At 37.5% G+C, this 24,611-nt stretch overlaps 1 protein-coding gene across 3 annotated transcripts in view; it reads left to right on the forward strand.

The window, feature by feature from the left end:
• The window catches only part of Efr3a (EFR3 homolog A), an 86,793-nt gene that overhangs the window by 12,946 nt on the left and 49,236 nt on the right, over nt 1-24,611 (forward strand). For 2 of the 3 annotated variants that reach the window (NM_133766.4, XM_006521530.2), the window contains exons 2-4: nt 15,370-15,446; nt 18,468-18,595; nt 19,755-19,905. In NM_133766.4, coding sequence (NP_598527.2) covers nt 15,370-15,446; nt 18,468-18,595; nt 19,755-19,905 — 356 coding nt within the window. Of the gene's footprint in view, nt 1-15,369; nt 15,514-18,467; nt 18,596-19,754; nt 19,906-24,611 lie in introns of all 3 variants that reach the window. The other variant, NM_001356582.1, reaches the window with a different exon arrangement.

Below are 24,611 nucleotides of genomic sequence, written 5' to 3' on the forward strand. Positions count from 1 at the left end.
TAGGCTGACCTTGAATTTAGGAATCTACCTACCTTTGTATTTTTCTGACAAGCTCATTCCAAGTGCAGCCGCCTCTGTCCTTTTAGATCTACTAAGTTCCTTATACAGTTCATGTTGCATCCTTATATTTTTCATAGTTGAGAAGTTATATATTCTTGAACTGAAGTTTTCAGAGCTCTTTCCCACAGGCTTAAGGACTGTTCTGAAGGTGTCAGCATTTACCATTTTGCTGAGACATTAGCCACACCCTTGTCTCTTGGACTTGTGCTATCTGTGATTAACATGGCATCATTAACCTTGGCAGAGGACATTCTTAAAAGGAAGAACATGAAAATATGGACAGTATTATACAAACAAGCCTTACGGCCCCAGCAGTCATCATCATGGAGGCCCACACCCGGCTGGCTCTGTTCCAGGGGCAGGAAACTATGTTACACTTGTCCCTTCCACATGGCCAAGCAGGACTCTGTAATATTTTTATTAATCCTTAGGGAATTCCATAAATTATGTCTTGACCATATTTACCCCTACTCCTGCTCCAACTCTTCCCAGAACCACTCTATCACTTGCTACTTAGTATTGTCATCATAGTTGTTGTTGTCCTTGTCGCCAACCTCCTCTTCTTCCTCCCCTTCCTCCTCCTCTTTCCTATTTAGAAGACAGTGTCTCAAAGCAAATATCCTTGTCCTCTGGCTCCTAATAGTCCATTCATCTCCTTCCATGCTGTTCCTTGAGCCTTACGTGTAGGGATTACTTTGTAAATGTATATTGACCCTCCTTTCCCATAGTTAGTTTATCTCTGCATTTTGACCACTTTGACTTTTTGTAATGTTCTCTGATGCAAAAAGCTTTTTTTTTTTTTTATTTTTATTTTTAGGTTTCTGGCGGTTACTCCCAGAATACAAGTGTCTTTTAAAATATCCTGCCATGCTGGTTATTGTTGTGGTTTGTTGATGTTAGGGCTGGATAAAATTACTGATTTGTTTTTCAGTTGGCAATTTGCTTGGCTCCTCCCGAAACTATAAGAGATAGTTCTCAGTGAGGAGGTCTTCAGGCCAAACCCAGATTGATTCCTTCAGATTGTTTATCTGAGGTGCGTGGTCTCTTCAGCAATAGGGTGTTACCTTCATTTCTGGAAGGCATTGAGAGTGACAACACTATAGACTTGTCTGGGGCATTCTCTTAGACTTCCTTCATTAACAGCTCAGAAGGAGCCTTTCCATGCCTGGCACTGGATTTTTTTGTTACATATCCTTATTATTAGAGGGTGGTATTAAGTGGCAGAACTTCAATTAAACTACACATAGCTCCCCCCGCCCCCACAATACCTGTAAAGTAGCCATAAAATAATAGAATTCTCTTGGCTTTTTCAAAGTCCTTAATGTGATTTATCTCTTTATCTTATCTCTTCCTCTGTGTGGTCATTCCTTCTCCTTCAGTTTAGTTTTCATATTCATTTTTATCCCTGCTCCCCACTTCAGAGCAACTGTGTCCTGAGTTGGTTATTATAAAAATCAATCATTTGTATATTCAATGGCCACAGTGTATATATTATAAGAGAATATGTGCAAATTTCAGCTTTTGAACTTCTGACTGTTATCTTCTAACATATGTATCATCTCATGTAGGGCTTGAAAGGCTTAGAAGACAGTTGCTATAGCTCAGTGATAGCTTCTGCCTAGTATAGATAAGGTCATGAACTCAGTTCCCTCACTGAGAGAAAAAGAGAGGGTAGCTGGGGGGAAGGACAGGGACAGAGGTAGGGAGAATGAGAATATTCTAGGTTTCTGTGTTTGAGTTGGAAGTATGGGGAAATCTATCAAACTGAACCTTGAAGGTTGAAATTATGCTTTTGTTGAACTTTTCTTTTAGTTAAGCCTGCCCAACAAATTCTGTGCTATGTTTTTTCCTTCCTAATTTAAATTTAAATAATAGAGATATTTAAAATATTTTGCTTAGACTAATAGTTGAGACCCTACAATACAATTTAAGCAGACATCTTAATCATTCAATTAAAAGGAAAATCTTTTAACATATGGTGTAGATGCTGTGGGTGTTCTAGAATCTATAAGAAGAATCAGTGCTGATGGCATATTAAATGTATTTCTTCTAAGAATAATCTTGGAATTTACAAATACTCCCACAGATTTAACACCTTTGTTACATTATGACTAACTAGGAAATAAAATATTGTTGAAATTTAAATAGTCAATTAGAAAGCTGTTTTGAATTTTGCCCCAAATACCTCATATTTTATTTGTCAAATATTCATAAGATATTTAATTAAAAATAACGTAACCCAGCCTCCTCATCCTGGCTAGACTTATGAGAAAGGCATCTGTGGATGGTCACTGTCTGAAAGGTCCCTTGTGTTCATACTTGGGGAAGGGTTGTTTACCCTTAATTCAAGGATTCCTTTCTCAAAGCTATTTTACCTGAGTTTATTTAACTGGACACTCTACTTGTCTCCCCACCCCTCCTTTTTTAAAAAAAAAATGTTCAACTAAAAATCTGCAGAAAAACTCAACTCTGATTTTGGCTGTATCAAGTATTCATTGTAGACAGCAGGGTAGCAGTACATTGATGCTACGTATATATTTGCAAAGTCACAATAAAGATGTATTAGAAAAGAAGAGGTGTTAAGAGATAGCATTTACAGCATATAATTTACAGCATATAGCCACAGAGTGTTCCTGGGTTTAATGTGTAGTAAGACTGTTTTTTATGTTACTCATTCATTTGGTCTCCTTTTCCCAAAGTACATTAGTAGGCTTGTGAAAATGAAAGATTATTAAATTTCAGTTCTTCAACATCTCCTAATTCAAAATATTTATGTCTGGATTTAAAAAAAATCATATTGTATTTTTTTTTTTTAGTTTAAAATCTGTAAAGTATTCATTTTCAGACTACTGTAATTGCAACTTTTAATGTGTGAACAAGGAGAACTAAATGGAGTCTGTGTCCTTAGGTTATAGTAAATCAAAGGATTCCCACTCTATAAATAAAATGAGCCTTAAGCTTTGATGGACTTGTGTGTGGATGGATTTACTAACAGAACTTTTGAGTAATGATTTGTATACGTACATTATTTTTTCTGTTTGACTTGAGACATTCTTTCAGTTGAACTATGGGTGGGAAAGCCTTAAGATAGCTGAGGTCCTCGATGGCCTTGGCCATTTAAGATGCTGTGCAGTGGTCGGATTCTCTCCACCTTTTCCTAAGAGGTGCCTGTAACAAGGATGGTTGAGTTTTGCTGCAGCTCTCTTTCTGATCCAGCACCCAGGTGACTTCCCATAGGAGCAAACTCCTCTCTTCTTGCTTTTTGATAGTCACATAGGTATCTAGGGCCAGAATTGAATTTGTAGCTTCTCTGCCTGTTCCTGTGTTCTTACAGTTGTAGAGGTATTTTAGAATTCAGCACTAACCTATAGTAGGAAAGAAACGATCTTCTCTGGAAGCATTAAACGCTGTAGTCTGGTAAATTCTCTGGTAGGCTTTTACTTCTCATTTTGCTGCTGTCTTCTGCATGTTTGTGTCCCTGGAGAGCAATGGCAATGATTGTTTAAGCTTTTGTAAGCTCCCAAATACTTTAAATGTGTTGCTTTACTCTTCAAATTAGACCCCCTCTTCCCCAGGCTATCTCAGGATATCAGTAGAGTAGACAGCCATAATCAAGAGCACAGGTTAACTAATCTACCACATCTATGCATGACTTTGCACAGTGTACCATTCTGTCTCCATATTTGTGAAGGTTCCTATCTTAGGGTTATTCTGAAGATTAAGTAGGGAGAACCCAGATGTAGTGGACACTCAGACATTTGTTGAATGCAGTCTGAAAGAATGAGGCTGGGGGATGAGGGATAGATAGGAGCTGGGATGTCTGGGTGGATTAGGTTCTGGAGTCAGTTAGAACCCCTGAGACTTTACTTCTGTGGAACACTGGCTGTACTGATGCTGTGTTAGTGTGTCATGGCTGCTGTAACCAAGTACCACAACCTGAAGAGTTCAAACAACAGCCTTTTTGGCTAGCAACTCATGGACTAGAAATCTGAAATAAAGGTGCAGGCAAGATTGGTAATTGTGAGCCCTATGAGGGAAGTAGCTGCCGAAGGCCTGTCTCTGGTTTGTAGGTGGTTATACACTTGTAATTCTCCTGTGCCTTTAAATTTACCGTTTTCATGAGAGTGAACACTAATCAACTGGACTACAGACCACCTTGATGGCTTCGTCTAATTAGATGACCTTTGCAAAGACCTAATCTACTAATTTGGGTACATTGAGAAGGACCAGAAGTTAGGGGCTCAACATAGAGATTTTAGAGGAAGACTTATCCCATATCAAGTGTATTTCAGATGCTTAGTGAAGCAAATTTGTTTGCTCAACAGTGCTTTTATTTATTAAACTTTGGTATGAACTGATGGTATAGTATTTTTTTCTTTTTCTAAGGTAGTATATATTTATTTATCTAAGTTAATAAACTATATCTAACACTTATTTGCTAGAATTGAGCAGAGTCCTATTTTCTTGCCTATTGCTTTGTTTGCTCCTAATGGAATGGGAAAGGAATATATAAAGTTTGACTGAAATATCAAGAAATGAATGTAGTTCTCTGGAGGCCAAATTAACTTTCTGGAATTTGAATTAATTTCAGAAATGCTATCTTTATATTATGTGCAAAATTTAAGTAGAACATTTAATGTATCAGTTGCCTGGACCTCAAAGAACCACAACCAGGTGGCTTAAGACAAAGTCAGGTCCAGACAGAGTTGTTGGCATTGTTCCTGAAGGCTGAGAGAAGCAGCTTTTCTTGCCTTCTCCAGGTTCTGGTGTGGCCAGCAGAGCTTGCTTGGCAGCACATCTCTTACACTTCACCTTTTCTCTCATGTCTTTATTTTCTTTCTCCTTGTAGGGATAGCAGTCATGAAATTGAGGTTTCTTAATCTAACATGGCTCACCTTAATTTGAGTGCATCTATGTGCAAAAAGCCCTATTTGCAAATAAAAGCAGAGTCCCAGTTTTGTTTTGTTTTTTTTTTTTTTTTATGGGAAACAGTTTCAACTCACAGCAGTTTTCATTACTTTAAAATTAGCTGTGTTTCTAACTCATTTTGTTGACACAAACAGTGTGCTTGAGCTTGGGCCTGTTTTGTAAAATATAGTTGTGCTTTCTGCTTTTAAACTTTGTCTTTCTGTTTCAGCAATTTTGTTGGAAGCTATGTTAATCTTACAGTTTTCTTTCTTTCTTTGTATTCCTTCAATGGTAGGTGTGCTCTGATAAGCAGTACTACTAGCATATTTATTTTGTATACTATAGTTGTTAATGTAGTTATACTTTAGAGCTGTAGAAAGTTCAGACTGTGGTGAAGTTATTACTCTTGTACAGTGTATTTGATATGGGAAGAGTTCCCAGGATACTAGCTTATGCGACATACAAACCACTTCAGAACTCACTGAAGTGTGGTTGAAGACATGGCTCTTATGGTAAGGTGTTCACTGTGCTGAGTTTGCTGCCTAGCACCCACATCAGAATAGTCAGTTGTCAGAGTATGGTTTTGTAATCTCAGTTCTTGGGATGAAAATACTCAGATTCTGTGTGCTTCATGAATGTTCATTGAGTGAGACAGCTTCCTTAAGCTGTGTTTTGGTAGGAATAGATAACTTATAAGCAGGTTGAATGAAAGCAAAATTGTAAATTCATTTTCTTTGGTCCTTTAAATTAAAGGAACTTGTTACCAGCTATTGCACATACACATTGTATTTTATTTTTAACGTTATCAATAGGTATATTTTTAGCTGCCATTGGGACTTTATGTATTTATCATGATTTGCTCTGAGAAGTAAAATGCTAAATTCCAGCAGAGAGAGTCTAGAGTCTGAGGTGTTGATATATACTCCAAAAACAAGAAACTGTCCCCTTGACTTTCTTCATCTTGCCCTAACTGGACATTAAAAACATATTTTTTTGAAGCTAATGGGTAGTTTCCTCACCCCACTTTTTAAAATTTTTTGCTGGCTAGTATTTTCAGTGATTGAAATTGGTGGTATTGGTGCTTTGATATTTAATATTTTCATGTTTTTCAGTTCCAACATAAATTTTCTATAGCCTTTGCCTTTTCTCCGTTTTTCCTTTAAATCATGGTTCCTAGCTTTTATCTGAGATAATTATAGAACCACGTTTTCTCTTTAAACATATCATCTCTGCAGTGTGTAGTCGTTTGAGTTAGAGAAAAAAGCCATTGTTTACTTAACTGCTATAAACAGTTACACTCAAAAGAATGTAAAGATTTTTAATACTTCTAATAGTGCTGCCAACACTTTGTAGAGGACATTAATACACACACACACAGTATCACACCACTTTAGTTTTCAACTATGCAATCTTGTTTCCTCCTTTTTAAAAAATAATATTTTTTGTTTAAAAACACTTGATTATGATGAACTTATAAATAAAAATATAGCACACAAGAAAGTTAACCACCTACTTACCTCTTGACACATATGGCTTACTCTCTGTCATGACTGCCATCCAAGCATATTTGAAGTTGGTCTGTCACTTTTCAGGGTCCAAGAACATGCTCTCAGGATTAGGAGCGAGCCACAGTTTATGCACTGGGTGCTTCAGAGACTAGCAACTTTTCTGTCCTGGCCACAACTCTGCTCCAGTTTCTGTGTCATTCACTGTATCCCTGCATATTTGTTTGCAGACAAAGCTTTATCAGATAAATTGAGAAGGAAATTCTATTTTCTGATTTTAATACATCCATTAATTTTTCCCAAATGGTGGTTTCTGACAGTTTTCAAATAAATTCTGTTGTGTTATTTTCTCAAAGTCAGGATTATTCAGTGTTTTATTGCTCTTGTCATTGGGTACCTCTGATATTATTTTAAAAAATCTGAAGTTAGTATACCATACAACACAGTTAAATGTAGATATAAATCCATATTACTTACTTCCTTTAAATAGAGTTTCTAGTACCCAATTTTATTTTTAAACTAAAATTGCAATAATATGGAGGGAAAGTTGTTGGATATAGATCAATAACAGGCTGACTAAAGAAGAAAAGCTAACTTAAAAAAAATGCAGATGGCATCTGTCTCAGAACGGTTTGAGAAAGTAAGTGTGCAGGAGTTGTATATAAGCTTTCCTGCTGTAGAGCAAGGGATTTCAGTGCCCGGGAGGCGTCTTCTGACCAGAGCTGGTGCTTTGCTTCAGACATTGTACTATTGCCCTTTCTACCTATAAGAGGGATGTGCCTTGGAATAAAAACCAAGTGCTGAAATCGAGACAGAAAGGAGAGGTGGTGCATAATTACATGTGGAAAGACTTGTAATAAAATACTCCTCTAATGGATTACAATCGTTTTAAAGGGAACACACTCCTGAAGGTAATACTTTGCTGCCTGTCCTCTCCTGTGACCCCACGTGTAGTCACCCAATTCATCCCATGCTTTCTTTGGGACTGTTCCTTTCAAGGCCATGTCCCTAGAATATGCATTTTGATTTTCCCTGGGCCACCCTTGCATTCCCTCTTATGCTATTACTGTGCAGTTGTTTCACTGCCTCATGATTCCTGTACCTCAGTCATTCCTCACTAAGCCTCACGTTCCAGTCGAAGTGCAGGGTCCTCAGTGGGATCTTGCTTGACTTGAGCCATAAGTATTTTCTTTCTCCTCTGAGTTTCTGTGGCTCTCATGACTGTGTAGTCCATTTGACACTCATATCTCTTGTCTTCACGTTTATGTCTCATTTTAAAGCCTAAGTTTTAGCCACTGTGTCTAGTCTAGTCTAGGCTACCTTTTTTATTCCCATAATTCTTGTTCTTAATGTAGTATTATTCTTTATGTATGCATGTGCATTGAAGTGGAGTCATAACATGAATATAGTCACAACAAGAGAGCAGGAGGTGTACTGGAAAAGGGCATGGGTGAATCCGACTGTAAGGTCACTGATTTTGATTGCATGAGGCAAACAGCCTACTTTGACATAAGCTAATGACTAGCGTAAGCACTCTCTTCTAAAAAGGTTTTGGGTATCACAGAGATCTTAAAGCGCTGATGTTTTTAAAACTTCAAATAAGAAGTTTATCCCTTTCACCTTACTAAGTTCATCAACCTGGGTTGTTAACAATTGCTCAGCTGACAGTCACTTGTTTTCTTAGAGAAATGATTGTCTAGTGATTTTTTTAAAAAAATCATATCTTGTGGGGGGAGTAGTTTTTATTATTACTGACTTGATTTTTAACAGTATATAGCAGCAGGTATTTATTAAATACACTTTAAAGAATCAGTTAATTTTGAGTCCTTGTTCGTTTGCTGAATAACATTTTTGTCAATGCCTGCTCTATGCTACACTATTCAACGAGAGCTTGAGGGACTAATGTTCTACTGGTAAAGAGACATGCGAGTAAATAAGTGCAGCAGTATAGGTGTCATGATGGAAACAGTTTAGTGGGCACATGAGTTATCATGGCCTTTCCCACTGCAAAGTATACATTGTAGGGCTTGCAAGAAGGCTGTTAGTAAACTACTGAGTCTTTTGCTTTTTAAATAATTTATTTTATCTTAAACTCTGCATATGTTTTTGTGTGGGAATGTGTACATATAAGCACAAGTGTTCAAGGAGGCCAGAGACATTGGATCCCATGGACCTGAAGTTACAGACAGTTGTGAATTCAGGCCTTCTTGAAGAGCAGTACACACACACTCTTAACCGCTAAGCTGCCTCACCAGTCCTGATAACCTAAGCTTGATCCCAAGAATCAATGTGAAAATAAAAGAAGACAAAAGACTTGTGGCACACATGTAATCTTCTTTTTTTGTTTTTTTGTTTTCTCGAGACAGTTTCACACATGTAATCTTAATGCTAGAGAGGATCATAGGGGTTGGGTGGCCAGCTGTTCTAGCCACCTTGATGACATCTGGGACAGTGAGAAACCCTGTCTCAAAAGAAAAAAAGATATAGAGGTAGACAGCACCTGAGGATCAGCAACTGAAGCTGTCCTCTGGCTTCCACATGCATGGTCATAAAGGTATACCTACACACACAGACATATAACCTTCATATATACACATGAACACATAGCAAAACAGTCTGAAATAAAATAGCCTTTAAATATATCAGTGAATTCTTCCTGTGTTACATATAAGAACTGAAAAGGCTTATATATTGTTTAACAACAGAACAAAAAGACAAGTGTTATACTAGATCGTCTGATAATGACAAGTAGTATAGTTAGTGTTTGCCTGTTCATGTCTTAGGCTGATTGTACCTAAGTATGTCCACACAGTACCAGAATGTAGTGTGTGGCCCTGTTTCTTGTTTTGTTTTGTTTAAGGGTGGAGAGGTTGGTTTGCTTTTGCTGCTGTTGTATTTTGTTTGTTTGTTTGTTCTGTGCCTATTCCTCTGAGGCAGGGTCTCTTCTTGAACCTGAGGCTTATGTTTCCTCAGGTGGCTGGAAGATAGGCTTTCCCATTAGAGCTGTGGTTACAAGCAAATGCAGGATAACCAGCTTGGTGTGTAGGTGCTGGTATTTAAAACAACGAGCACAGTTAACTGCTCAGCCATCTCTTCAGCCTTCTGACTCTGCATCGGATCATAATTTTCTGTTTCTACTGTGCTTGAGTTTCATGTCCTATTCCTCTTGAGCCTTCCAGACATACACTATAGAAAAATAATAGCTTTTAAAAATTATTTCTGTTTTTAGGTAATATAATTGCATATTTCCCTTTCCCTCCTTCCAAACCCTCCCATATACCTCTCCTTGCTCTTATGTATATGCCAAAATTTAATTAATTAAAAATTCATATGTTTTGGATTCAATTTACTCAGCATTTTTGTTTTGTTTTGCTGCTTGTTTATATGCATAGTCTCTTTGCTTTTCCAAAGATAATCCTGGAAAAGTTCAAATAGATGTGACTAGGGCTTGAGTGAGTTTGTTGGAAGGAATTAGAAGCTTGTATCTGCAAGAAGGACTCGTAAGGAGAAAGGGCACAAGTAGGCTCACTTCTTATTTAAATTCCAGAAAGACATTTCTCTTAAGTAGCTATATAGATGTTTTAAGGTCTTACTGAATGCTAATTGGTCTCCGCAGAATTTGATAAGGATATTATCCGGTTCTGAATAGCTGTATCTTTAATGTCAGCAGGAATTTAGATAAGCCCCAGCTCTCTACTCTCTGTTAATTAATTAGCAGTAAAACGAACCAGATACTTCCTCACCAGTAGGCCCCAGGATCATGAAGCACGATGGACTAGAAAACAGTCTCACAACATGAAGGCCTATGTTCAGGTGCCTGCCGCTGAGCCGGAGAAGCCTTACGAGTTCACCTCTCCAGGAGAGTCATCCACGTGGCTTTATCTGAGTAGGTCTAGGGACTCGTATCTACATGTTTGCCGTGTTCGTGTGTGTGTGTGTGTGTGTGTGTGTGTGTGTGTGTGTGTGTGTGTGTATATATATATATATATATATATATGTATGTATATATATATATACAATTCTCTTATTTGACTACTTAGAATAGTTGCTTCTATAATTTTTATTGCCATATGCTTTTTAACCATATATTGCCTTTAATCTAATTTTACAGAAACTTGAGTAAATTGAAATTTTTTAGTTAATTTCCTATGCTGTGTTTGTTTGTTTGTTTGTTTGTTTGTTTTTAGAGTATTTTCATTTGTGTAAGTAATCGGAAAGTGTTTGTTTGAGGCTTCTCTGAGAAAGTGTTATTTCCTAAAGTGGCAGCACATTCCTTATCTTTGAGGTATATGATGTGTCACTGCGGTAAGGTTTGTTGAAAGAAATTGGTACATGAATTAGTGTGGCAGTTTCTGTTTGAAGCCATCAGGTCTGGGCTGGGATTGCAGGGCCCTTCACCCTTACTAGCTTTGCACTTTGGGGTAGATGAGCTGCTGGGAGCACTCCCTTGCTGTAGGTAATGACTTCCTCTGAGACTGGCTAGAGGAGTCATGCTGTGAAAAAGTCCTGCATACTGTGCTGTGCAGGTCATGTTCTGAGCATAGCGCCTACCCCTCCTTGTTCTTGCTCATTATTGAAGCTGTGTGAACCCTATATGACATGTATTGATGTATTTGTTGTATTTATAGCAAAGGCTTCACACTGTGGCCATTATTCTCTAAAACATTCTCCATCTTCCGCTTTCTCTTACTGTGGAACTGCTTTCACTTTGTCACTAATAATAGCATTTTCTTGATTGCTTCCTTACTGAGAGCTTAATATATACATTTAATTAAGTATTTAATTAGTGTGGTACTAGTTATGGTCATGTCATCTTTACACAAGGAGAGGACTTGGGTGTAGGTAGGTAAGTCACCCACCTGGCTGGCTGGTTGTCTCTTTTGCACTTTTCCCTTTTTCTCATCTGCAGTCATGAATAGTAGGTCAAGGCTTACCGAAAGTGAGGACCAAGACTGTCATTTGTAGTGCACATTCAACTTTGTTTTTCAAGTTCTCTCAACCAGAAAGTGCCCTTTGACTGACGTTAGCTTGCTGAGAATCTTCTCACAGGTAGTACTGTATTGTGGAGGAGATATAAGGCACTAGGACTCATGTGCAGCTCTATTGCCAGTCCTTTCCAGGACACTGTATCAGGCCTTCCATTGGTGCTGGCCGACTGTGCACCTCCTTCTCACTGATGGCTTCATCATCTTCTCAGCACCTCAGTGACAGCGGCAGTGGCTTGGTCCACAGTCGACTTTTATTTATCTGTCAGAAATATGCTGCTTTTTAGCTTTCTGAGCCAGCTCTCCAGCTCTTCTACCTCAACCCCCAAGATTCAAGCCTCTAAGTTAGAAGCAGTAATTTAGCTGTCTGCACCCCTCCCCAGTACTCAAAGGATTGCTTTATTTTGGTGTCTAAGTATTATTTGAATATCTTTGATGTTAATCTGAAAATATAACTATAGTATTTGAATTATATGAATTTTTTCTTATTAGAAAAACCTTTTGAATATTAGATAACATTAAATAGTATCAGATACACTGCCCAAGTAGTATTGCTAAATTGTTTGCTGTTTTTATGACAGTTTATAACTTCCTCAAAAAATATTCTTTTATATTTTCTTATGACAGCAGTGTTGGGAAGAGCTGGGAATTTTAATTTTAGACACCGAATTCTTACTCAGTCATTACTGAACAGCCAAATTACTGATTTCTTTTCCTACAGACTTTTTTTAACCTTAAAATTTGTATTTTTTTCTCTTTGGTTTTTCAAGACAAGGTGTGCAGTTGTGTATTATCAGAAAGGGTAATAGTCCTGACTGTCCTGGAACTCTCTCTGTCCTGGACTAGATTGGCCTCAAACTCAGAGATTGGCCTGCCTCTGCCTCCTGAGTGCTGGGATTAAAGGCCTGCACTATCACCTCCTGGCTTATTTCATTATTTTAAGTAAATATAAGTATTTGCCTTTATGTGTGTCTGTGCCCTGTGTGCATGTTTGGTACCCTTGGAAATCACAAGAGGATATTGGATCCCCTGGGGCTAAAGTTATGGATGGTTTTGAGTCACCATATGGATTCTGGGAATAGAACATGGGGCCTTTGGAAGAGTAGTCAGTGCTCTTAACTACTGAGCCAGCTCTCTAGCTTCTCCATCCTCACCTCCTAGATTCTTGCCTTTATGAATCAGTAATGACATTCAAGCCTTGTTTGCTAGGAATGCTGAGTGATACACACTCAGTGGTTTCTGATTGGGAAGGATGGGGGACAGATCCCCCAGATGCACTCTTGTTTCATTATTGCTTTAACAGTCTCACTTTATTGCAAACCCAGGCTCATCTCTCTCTCTCTCTCTCTCTCTCTCTCTCTCTCTCTCTCTCTCTCTCTCTCTCTTTCTTTTGCCGGGTGGTGGTGGGTGCTATGCCGAGCAGTCAGTTGAAAATTGGCAAAGAGAATATACTTCATAAAGATTTTGAGACTCCAGAAAATTGCTTCATACTTAGTATTACTTGATATAAGAACAAGTTTTCCTCTGTTTTCAATATTCTCCATATCTTGTCTTGGTTATTAAATCCACGTAAATGTATGGTGACACAGACTTCCCAACTCAGCTCATAAGTGGGGGAACAACCATTTTATAATGTCTCAAGGCCAATATTCCTATTAAGTTATTGGTGTGCAGGGTAAGTTCTTTCCAAATAGCTGAAGTGGCTTACCCAAGTCACATAGCCATCCATAGAAGGACCGGGATGAAGCCAATTTGTTGGTCATTCACACTGTTAGTCTTATTTTTTTCTGTTACTCTTGTTTCTGGGAAAGGCTGTATGTAAGACAGATAGTGCAGATTCTCCAGTGTTTGTTTCCATTTACAGTTTAGGTTTTTTTTCATTTTTTTATTAGATATTTTCTTCATTTACATTTCAAATGCTATCCCAAAAGTCCCCTATACCCTCCCCCCGCCCTGCTCCCCAACCCACCCACTCCTGCTTCCTGGCCCTGGCATTCCCCTGTACTGGGGCATATGATCTTCGCATGACCAAGGGCCTCTCCTCCCATTGATGGCCAACTAGCCCATCCTCTGCTACATATGCAACTAGAGACACAGTTCTGGGGGAGGGAGTACTGGTTAGTTCATATTGTTGATCCTCTCACAGGGTTGCTGACCCCTTTAACTCCTTGGTTACTTTCTCTAGCTTCTTCTTTAGGGACCCTGTGTTCCATCCAGTAGATGACTGTGAGTATACACTTCTGTATTTGCCAGGCACTGGCATAGCCTCACAAGAACAGTTTAGTTTTAAAGCTCATTTTTTGGATATATTTTCACAGTCTAGAACATATCCATTAAAAAATTAAGCTATTTTTTATAAAGTATAAAGAATGGTTAATAACACAAAGGCTTTATATAGGTTTGAAGAACGCTATAAAATACTAGAACATTTTAATTTAATCAAGTATCAGTGAATTCTTGAAAGCATCAGTGCCAAAATATTGCTAAAAATAGGCTACAAATACCATTCCTGTGTTGGAGCCCCAAAGGGAGATAGGAAGCATGTAGGTAGCCATAGAAAAGGTAAGATGTGGCTCAGAGACAGAAGTGAAGAATATAGCAACAGAGGCTTGGTGAGATAGAGCATCACACTCATTCAAGAAACATCCCAGTGCTCTTGTGCTTTGTTCCAGTTGCTTGGGATTTATGAGTAAGCAAAAGAATGTGTTCTGCCTTCCTCTGTGCTTATATTTTGATGAAGGTGACTGATGGTTACCAATACATAATACGAAAGTTATTTAGTATGTTGGACGAGAAGCACGTTTAGCAAAAGAAGAAGAGAGTCAGGGCAGCCAGTTAAATGAGGAGTTAGGTAGTTGGCCATGTTCTAGACAGAGGAATCAGAAGAGGTTCCTAACTTAATGAAACAGCAGGACCACTGTTTTGGCTGCAGTGAGGCACATAGATGAAGGTTGGAGGTGGACAGAAGATAAAGGCAGGTGCTGCCATGAGTTTACCTAACACATTTAATGTAGGGGTGTATGTGTTCCTGCACTCTTAGGAAATGCTGTTTTTCAAGGAAGATAGAAGAAGTAACAAATATCCTTCTCTTTGAATTTGCATGCCTTTTCTCTTGCTGCTAGTTTAAACTTTACCTTTTTGTTTGTTTGCTTGTTCAATACTCTATTGCTCGAGACAGTCAGTCACTTAGTAGGTACTCAGTACTTATTTCTTGAATGAGCAGATGTGATCTATATGAGCAGAAGAATGTTCTACACATTCACGAGAGATGTAATAGAACATGACATGTAATGAGAGACTCATGAGTCGCATCCCTGGCTATAGCTCAGCACTGTGTTCAGAGGTGCTGAGCACTAGATACTGCAAAGCACAGAAAGCACGAGAGAGCCTAGCATCTCTCCTCACGTCCATTTGTTCATTCTTTACTGCTTCTTTACTGAATTCACCCACCAGCAGAGTTTAGAAATGAAAGATAAGACCTGTCCGTAAAGTTAGCATGTCCCAGGAAAGACAGATGAGCCGTTAAATTAGAGGCTTATCTGCTACAGTAGGATTTGTGAGTATCTGTGCATAGGTACCACTGTGTCGGAGTTTGTTGCAGCTGATTTTGTCTTCTGACTCCTAAGGTAAATTGAGTAGGGAAGAATCTACTAAATTGATCTCTCAGGTAACTGTTTCTGAACTTACTTCTAGTTCTACTTAAAGCCATATCCTTAACTTTTATGTCTTACTGGATGATATAATTATCCACAGCAATGTCTAAATTTGATGTGTGATTGAAGATGTAATAATTAATAGACTAAACCCCTGTTAAACTTATCTTTAAATGGACAGTGAGTGTTCAGAAGCGTGAACTTCTGGATAATTTTGCAATACTAATCTTTATATTCTTTTTTCATTTTTTTAAACAGGGGTGTGCTGCTGCTGCTCTGCTTTGCGTCCTCGCTACAAACGTCTGGTGGACAACATATTCCCTGAAGATCCCAAAGTAACTTGATCTCCATGCACTGCTCCTTCTCTTTCTGACCCATTCTGCCCCTGCTCAGCTCCCTAAGGTTCCCCTCATTTCATTGCTCTTTTGTCCCAACATCTCATCAAGTGAACTTTAAACTTTTAATTTTTACATGCCCCTTGCTTGCTTACCTTTCTCAGATAATAGGTACAAATCTGAAATGATAGCTGCATGGTGTCCTTTTCCATTTAGATAGATTAGTAACACTCATCAAACATTCAGGATCCTGTGCCATATACTATGTGCTCAGGATACAGCTGAATTGTGAGTGGTTTCTGCATCCAGTAAGCATAGATGGAATATCAGCAATTTTCACACAGTGGGGGAAATGTGATAGAGAATTAAATAAATGCAGGGTGCTGCATGAATAGATGCGAATGATGGCCAGTTTGGGATTAGGAGAAGAAAGACAAAGGAAATGAAATCTAAGTTTAGACCCAAACAATAATTTACAACAGTTAGGGATAGGCCATCTATTCTTTTTGTTGTTGTTGTTGTTTTTTAAGAATTGAGATCATGAGAGACTTTTGTAGACAGAAGCTATTTGCCTTTTAAAAAAGTACTTCTTAGCTGGGTGTGTTGGTTAGCTTTATGTCACCTTGACACAGCTAGAGTCAGTGGAAAGAGGGGACCTCACTCAGTTAAGAAAGAGTCCTCACCAGATTGGCTGGACAAGTCTGGTCACAGAGCATTTTTTTTAATTGATAATTATGTGAGAGGCCAAGCTCACTGTGGGCATTGCCACCTATAGGCTGGTTCTCCTAAATGGTTTAAGAAAACAAGCTGGGCAAACCACGAGGAGCAAGCTAGTAACCAACATTCCTTCACAGCCTCTGTGTCAGTCCTGCCTCCAGGATGCTGCCTTGAGTTTCTGCCCTGACTTTCCTTGTAAATGGACTGCAAGCTATAAAATAAATAAACTCTTTCTTCCCTAAGTTGCTTTTAGTTGTGGCATTTTATAATAAAAATAGAAGTCCTAAGATGCTAGGTATGGTGGTGGTATGTAATTATATTCACAGCATTTGTGAAGCTAAGTCAGGAAGAATGTGAGTTTGGGACCAGCCTGGCCTACATAATGAAACCCTGCCTCAAAAACCAAAATAAACCAATTGGAGTTTGGAGGATAGCTAGGCTGACTGCTTTCAGGGAGACTGGGTTTGCTGGACACTGCTCAGCTTTTCTAAGGCTCTTAGCTTTTTGATAAAGGCACATAAAATGTGATGCAAATTGATTTACAGAAAAATTTTACTGAAACCAACTGTTTTCTGGTTATGTTAACATTAGTTTATGGTTGATATGTTCTTTTGATTAAAAAAATGTTAAGGGGTCATCTGTATATAAGAATTTAGCAGTAAATACTATTGGCTGTCAAACATCATGGATCATTTGTGATATATAAAAACCCTGAAAGACATATTTGCTTTTTTTGACTCACATAAAGGATAATAAATTATGATAGATAAATTAGTATGACTCACATAAAGCATACTAAATCATGGTAGATAAATTAGTAAAAAAAAATGCAGGTGGTAATAGTATTGTCTCTAATGTAAGAAAGTGCCATGTTGTGTTCATATTCTTTGGGAAGCATTCTTAGAGGAAGTAAGATCTGCTAAGCACTGAAGGATGCCCTCATTTTGATAAATGAGGGTTAGTGTCTTCCTTGCAAGTGAGGAAAATTCTTGGAAACTTAGTTGTGTTCAAGGTAAAGACAAATGGATCAATTTGACTAAGTTAATGTTCTGTTGTTTTATTTCTAGGGAATAGTGGATAGTTAAATTGTTGGAGACAAATAGACTGAGTAGTTACATAATTGTGTTCCAGAGAAGTATATACATAGTTTTTAAAGCCCAGGTAGATGGCAGAGTATGGAGAAACGTGAAACAGGCCAAGGTATCTAAATCATTAATTCTCTTTAACTTGTACTAAGTGCTGAGTTTGAGCTGTTGTAATGACAACAGGTAAACTGAGGAATGATTACAAAAATAATATTTTGTCAAAGATTCAGATACCTTTTATTTAAGTAACAATCATCTATAAAATAGATTTTAAAAACAAGTTTTACAAACTTAACCTCCATGTTGTAAATACTACTCAGTTGTCACATTTGCTGTTTTATTAAACACAAGCATCTTGTAATGCATTCAGAATGATTTAGAAAGTAGCTGCTCAGATGCAGAAGGGTATGTGCCTTAATCTCTGCCTTCAAAGAGTTGAGGGAGACAAATAAATGCTTTCCTATAATTCCCATGTGTCATTTTATGGAAGCAATTAATAGGACCTATCTCAGTTCTCATGGGCTCTCACTGGGCAAATATAGTTCTTTGCTGAGTTTGGCTTCTGTGATGTCTATGCTGCCACTGTGTGGCATGTAGTTGACACTCAATATCTATTTAATGAATAAGATAACTGTATGCTAAAATATAATATTGAGGATAAGTTCCATGTGCTAAAAGATATTACATACAATAGAATCATCCCCGTCCATCTCTGAAGAACGTGAGTGAGAATGGAATTTAGTTCTTTGGAAGACCTCTTACAGTGCAAGCTTTGGGCTCAGTCCTCAACTCTGGAGATGGGAGAAAGCTATATGTATGTTCACTGTTGTAGATATTAAAAAGTACAAACTACATATAACATTTACAACATTTAAATTGAAGCAAATTTTGTTTGAAAATTTTTTAGTAAAACATATTTTATTACCTACATACTGTTAGCTACTTCACTATAATGAAAGTTCTGGAAACAGTCATTGTTTGTGATGGTCCTCTAAGTACTTTGCTTTAGTGGAATTTTTTTTTATATACCTTTTTTTATAGTTCTGAGCATGTAGAATTTTTAATATTACCACCACAGAGTTTATACCCAAATAGTTTCAGCAAAATGTATATTAATTTACAGTCTTCAGAGATGAGATGTAAATTAGACAACACTTTGAATGAATAAATGAATAAATAAGTTAGAAAATGTAGATCATATACTTGTTATTATTTCCAGGATGGCCTTGTTAAAGCTGATATGGAAAAACTGACATTTTATGCAGTATCTGCACCAGAGAAACTCGATCGAATTGGTGCCTACCTGGCGGAAAGGCTGAGCAGGGATGTTGTCAGACACCGTTCTGGGTAAGAACACGAATTACTGAACGATCTCTTAAAAATCTTTCTAGGCGAAGACATCTCATAAATTTTTGTGCCAGATAGTCAGGCAAAAACAAAAACCAAAAAACCCAATACACAGAGGATAAACCCTGGGACAATACGAAGAAAAGTCTGCGAGCCATGTAACTGCTGCAGCTTCCTTTTCCTGTGACTCAGGCTCTTATGCAGGAACTCATGGGGTAACCACTGCCTCTAGCTGTAGCATCTATTAGTTTTGTTAACTGCTCATTGAAAATAGGTTTAAAGGTGTGATACAGTGTTTAAAAATCGATGTCTAAATTGAAAGCAAATCAGTATCCTGTTACCAGATAGTTTTTGACACTGCAGAGTGAGAGTGAGTCCTGTCAGACTTAGATGCTCAAATGCTGACTGTGTAGCACCCTGATTTGGGACTGCCATGTTTGTTCCAGCGTCTGCTGATAAAGGAATCCCATCTTAGCCATTCTCTGCCTCAGCAGTTGCAGCTTCACAGTTTGAACTGAAAGTGCTTTGTATTGTGATAGTGATCAGCCTAATTTCTAAGAGTACCCTGTTTTCCAAGTGACACATTGCCTTGTTGTTCCTCTGCTCTGTCACCTCTTAAAATATTTCATGGGCAGTTTGACAGTTGATCATTGAATATCAACTAAAATGGAATCTAAATTTTATTGCATAAAATCTTCAAAATCTGATTTATAAAGGGAATTTAATTCCCTTATATTGCTCTATTGTTGCTGGCACTATTTTATTTTTAAATATAAGTATATATATTTTTATTCACAATAACTATATATTTATATGTAAGTAAACATATAAGTACATATATCCTTATTTACAAATACAAGGGAATAATGTTGGAGACAGAGATAAATTCTTGTAGTACTATAAAAATCATTTACAAATGAATATGGTTAAAATCCTGTCCCTGGCGTTCAAGACCGATTAGAAGCAGGTAGCATCCGTAGCTCGGAGGTTTCTTAGAGGAAGTGGATTAGTGCAGCTGTGATGTACTTCTAAACTAGGTTTTACTTTGCCTTTCTTTTTTCTGTGCATCTAAGTAAACCTATTTGAGTGAACAGCAGTTAAAGAATTAAGAGCACTGCTTTGACTTTGTTTTGTTCTGTTTTGTTTTGTTTAAACTTAGGTACGTTCTAATCGCTATGGAGGCATTGGACCAGCTTCTTATGGCCTGCCATTCTCAGAGCATCAAGCCATTTGTAGAAAGCTTCCTTCACATGGTAGCAAAGCTCCTGGAATCAGGGGAACCAAAGCTTCAGGTTCTTGGAACAAATTCTGTAAGCAAAGCAGTTGTTTTCTTACTAAGTTTAAAGAGCACATCTGGAGTAAATCTCTTCTTAGAATGATGATATCTGATCCAAGGCCATTTCCCAGTCAGGGCATTTGGACACACAGTACAGATGACAGTGGTCACTGCACTCTCTCCAGTGTCTTGGTCTGTATAGAATCTGTGAGATTAATCTGTCATGGAACTCCTGTGTCTAGATGAGTCTAATCCTGTCAGTTTGATTTTTCTCTTGACTTTCTTGTTACAATGCTAACCTTGCATACTACTGTTTTATTTTACTGCTTTTCCAAAAGCAAGAGTGTTAATGAGATGCATCTGATTTGTAGTGAACAGTTACACAGTTTTCCTATAACTCAGCAATACACTCACCTGAGTGGAAAGCCTTGGGACTACGCATAGAATGAAGAACCAGTGTTCACCATAGCCAAAAAAGTGAAGAAATCCAGATGTCCAGGGACACCATGGTTAGATGAGTGGATAAATCAGAGCATAGTGTAGTGTTTCATTGTGGTTTTGGTTTGTTTTTTTTTCTTAAACCTTCTTAGTTTCTGTCAGTCTCTGAATAAATGTCTATCCAAGTTCTTATTTTTAAAATTAGGTTGCCTTTTAAAATTCTTCACCTTTATCAGATATATGACTTGCAGTACATTTTCTAGTTCTGTGTTTTGTTTTATACTTTATTGATGAATTGCTTTGATGAAATCTGATTCATTTTTTTTTATTATCACCCCTTTTATGTGCTTTTAGTATTCCTTATATAAAACATTGCCTAACCCATGGTCAAAGATTTACCCTCAGATTTCTTCTAAGCCTTTTATAGTTCACTTCTGTTATCTACTTTGAGCTATTTTTGCAAATGATTACATATGACTTAGGGATTCAATTTTGTATACATTATGTATATATTCAGATAGCTCATTTTCACTTATTGAATATTCTGTTTTCTCCCTACTACTTGACTATAAAACCTGAATTTGTGTTTCTTTCCTTAGGCCACTTCTGAATTGTTGCTTCTCACTATATTCAGTTCCTTCTCTCCTGAACATAGTTTTTAAATTAAAAATGGGAAATAACATGCCATGATAATAAAAATAGTGATGTTTTTACCTTTCATTTCTGCTTTTGCTTTATAGTTTCGGTCTTTCTGAGGAAACTTTAAGTTACTCAGCCTATGTGACTATTTTGTATGCCTGCCCATAGTTTACTAGGCCTTCCAGAATCACAAGATTTGTTGGTGTTTAGGCATTGTCCTAATTAGTATTGTGTTGGTGTGCAAGAGAGCATGAATAAGACATCTTGTAAAGGGAAGCATTTAGTTGGGGGCTGGCTTACAGTTTTCGAGGGTGAGTCCCTGAGCATCATGGCAGGAAGCAAAAGGCATGGCCATGGAACAGCAGCTCAGGGAGAGCTTTACATCCTGACAAAGAACGAGAATGACCTGGCCTGGGTTTTTGAAACCTCAAAGCCCAACCCAGGTTACACACTTCCTCCATCAAGGCTATGCCTTCTACAAAAAACTAGACTGCCTGATTGTTCCCAAGTGGTTCTACTAACCCAGGACTAAGCATTTAGACGTATGAGCCTCTGGGGGCCGTTCTCATTCAGAACACCACATGTGCAATTGCAGATACAGGAAAATGTAATGTAGGTTGTGACTCTGACTGTGGGTCTGAGTCTGTGTTGCATGTGTGCTTACTTTTAGTCAAGTTAGACAACCTTCATTTCAGTAAAAACAGTAGTTGCAGTCTGATGAGAGCTCCGGGTGTGTGATGCTCCTCAAGCAGGGCATAGCATTATTAGTATGATCATAGTAGATTGTCATAAAAGCTCCACAGTGTAATTCTATAGTACACTCAAAACCTCTATCATGATTTTATCTCAGAGACAAATAGTGGATATTTCCAGATGCAGTTAGGTGATATGCTGGGCTTGTTTTCAGGCATGGGAGATGCTAAAGGATTCTCCTATTTCCTTTACAATTGGATGAGGAACTTTAGGGAGATGGCTTAATAGCTGGGGATAATGTAGAGCAGGTAAATGTGCATTCCCAGAAGTTTCGTTACTTGTAGCCAGCAATGCTATTATATTATTTCAGTGAGTCATACAGGCAAAAGATCAAAACCCTCATAACTTACCTTTAGTGAATGCACTAAATTAAGTGTTGTATTACCTTGGGCTACTTTTAAAATCTATTTGCTGAAAATGTAATTTTAATTTTGTAGAGGTGCTGAATACCTTAGATCATCAAATATGATGAACCTTTTTTTTGTTTTTTTTTCCGAGAAATATGATGAATCTTGATTTATTAATTATGTCCAGTATTTATTCATGGTTATCTGTATATTTTATTTTAATTTGTGAAATATACCTTTTTATGCTCGTGATCCAGCATGACAATAATAGATAAAATTTACTTACATTCTCCTTTGTGTCAGAAATTGTGTTAGAAAAAAAAAAGGCATGAAGTTGGAAGTGGGTGTAGGGGAGCAGGAGAGAATCTGGGAGGAGGGGGTGATGGGTATGATTAAAATACATCTATTCACATTAAAATTCTAAAACATTCAAAAAAATATTAATCAGTTTAAATTTTAAAAAGACAGTGTATCAGGAACTTTTTATTCTTATTTACTCCTTTTTTGTTGTACATAGCTTCAAAAATACAAAAGTATAGAAAATATTACATTATACCACATATACATTGATTTACAAATGTTTAATTGTATAAATACACTTTAGACATTTCTAATAAATTGAAATTAGAATTGCTCTAAAACCTACAGCTTTTGAGCTCTGTGATAGGTTGTCAGATTTATGATGCTCCATGGCCAAGTTAAACAAGTATCCCATACATTCTGCATCAATATTCTGAGATCTGAGACACTATGAATTCGAAAGGGGCATGTGTCTTATAATGAAAGAATTTTGTGAGCATGCCTGGAGAGATGGTCCAGTGGTTATACACTGCACAAGCATGAGAGCTGAAGTTCAGATTCTCAAGGCCGCATAACAAGCCTGGTATGGTCTCCTGTGCTCCTGTAATCCCAGCACTGTATTGGGCTATGACAGGAGAATCTCCCTGGATTGTTGGCCACCATCCTTGCTGCAGATTCAATGAAAGATCCTGCCTACAGAGAATAAGGCAGAGAGTGCTAGAACACCACACAAATATGCTCCTCTGACCTCCGTGCATACCTATTGGCACATGTGCATACACTCACTCACACAGGCGCAGAAAACAACTAAAGCGTAGCTTGTTAAATATAATAGTACATAATAGCTATAAATGTCAGCAATGTGCAACTTTGGATCAAGTAGATTTTGTTTATTCTTTTAGATAAACATGTTGTATACTAGGCTTTTCAAATATATTGCGTTATTTAGTTCACAGTTGGAAGTGAAATTCCTGTTTGATGTGTGAGGAGTCACAGTTAAATGATTTGTCATGAGACAAAAAGAATGTAGTACCTGTAGAGCGATTCAGTCCTAGGTCTTACCCTAGAGCTTGTGTTTATGTAGTTTGTGCTATAAAAGTACTCCATAGTTTTGTGTACTATGAATCGGGGAAAATATAGATTCCTTTTATGCTTTTACTTGGTTGATCCTTGCCATTATTCAAGCCTCATCCCTAATCTTAATAATTTTAAGTATTGTTGAATCATATCCAGAAGGAACAGTCAGCAAAATTAGTTATTCCAGTAAAGCATGGGTCTTCAGCCTGTCTGTCCTGCCATGTATGATGAGTGTCTGCAGCGTTTTGGTTTGTTGTGCGGTGGAGTCTGAAGCGTAGGTGTCATCCAGGAGGTGAGAACTGCTCAACGTCCTGCAGTCCCCGAGGAGGTCCTGTAGCTAAAGCTTTATCTGGCTCCCGATTCTAGTAGTGTTCCAGATGAGGAAGCCTGCACCTAAAGGATTGTGTGGTATCTCAGGGTATCTCTTAAACATGTCTGTTTCCCAAATAATAAAATAAAGTTTTTTCTTTCCCTCCTCCTCCTACTCTGTCTCCTCCATCTTCTTCTTCTATTATTATTATCATTATTATTATTATGTATGGGGATGTATGCATGTGTGTATGAGTTCTCATACCCATGCATAAGTATGTGGAAGAAAGAGCTAGACATATGTGCCTTTCTCTGTTGTCTTCCACCTTATTTAAGAAATTAGCACAAAAGAACTTGCAGTTTGCAGAATTAGGACTTCTGTGAACTGGGAGAGCTCCTCTGGAGTGTCCTCACATTTTATGTTCTGCTCTTATATCTACAAGGGCAGTAGAAGCTGTCTGCCACAGACAGTTGCTTAGATTATCTTTGTATTTATAACTTTCAATAACAAAAGAATTAAGGTTTATCCTCTTCAACATCCCCCTCACATTTAAGAAAGGTCTTAGTGTCCATTTTTGTTTTGTTTCTACCTTTTTATTCTATTTTAAAAGTGATGTGTTTATTATAGCAAATTTGAAAAATACAAAAAACAAAAGTGTAAAAGTAAATGTCTTACAGAACATCAGCCAGGTTGCATACTCTTTTTATTTAGAGAGCTGTATCATTGGTTTTCTAAAAGATTATTATTACATATACATATACAGTATTTGTACATATACAGCATTTGTTGTTTTATGTGTTCCATTTGCTTATTTGGATGTTGCTTGTTAGTGTAATAGATAAGGAGGCTAAATGTGTTTACTCACTTTTAAAAGGT

The sequence above is a fragment of the Mus musculus genome, chromosome 15 (assembly GCF_000001635.26).
Source record: "Mus musculus strain C57BL/6J chromosome 15, GRCm38.p6 C57BL/6J".
Taxonomy (NCBI): Eukaryota; Metazoa; Chordata; class Mammalia; order Rodentia; family Muridae; genus Mus; species Mus musculus.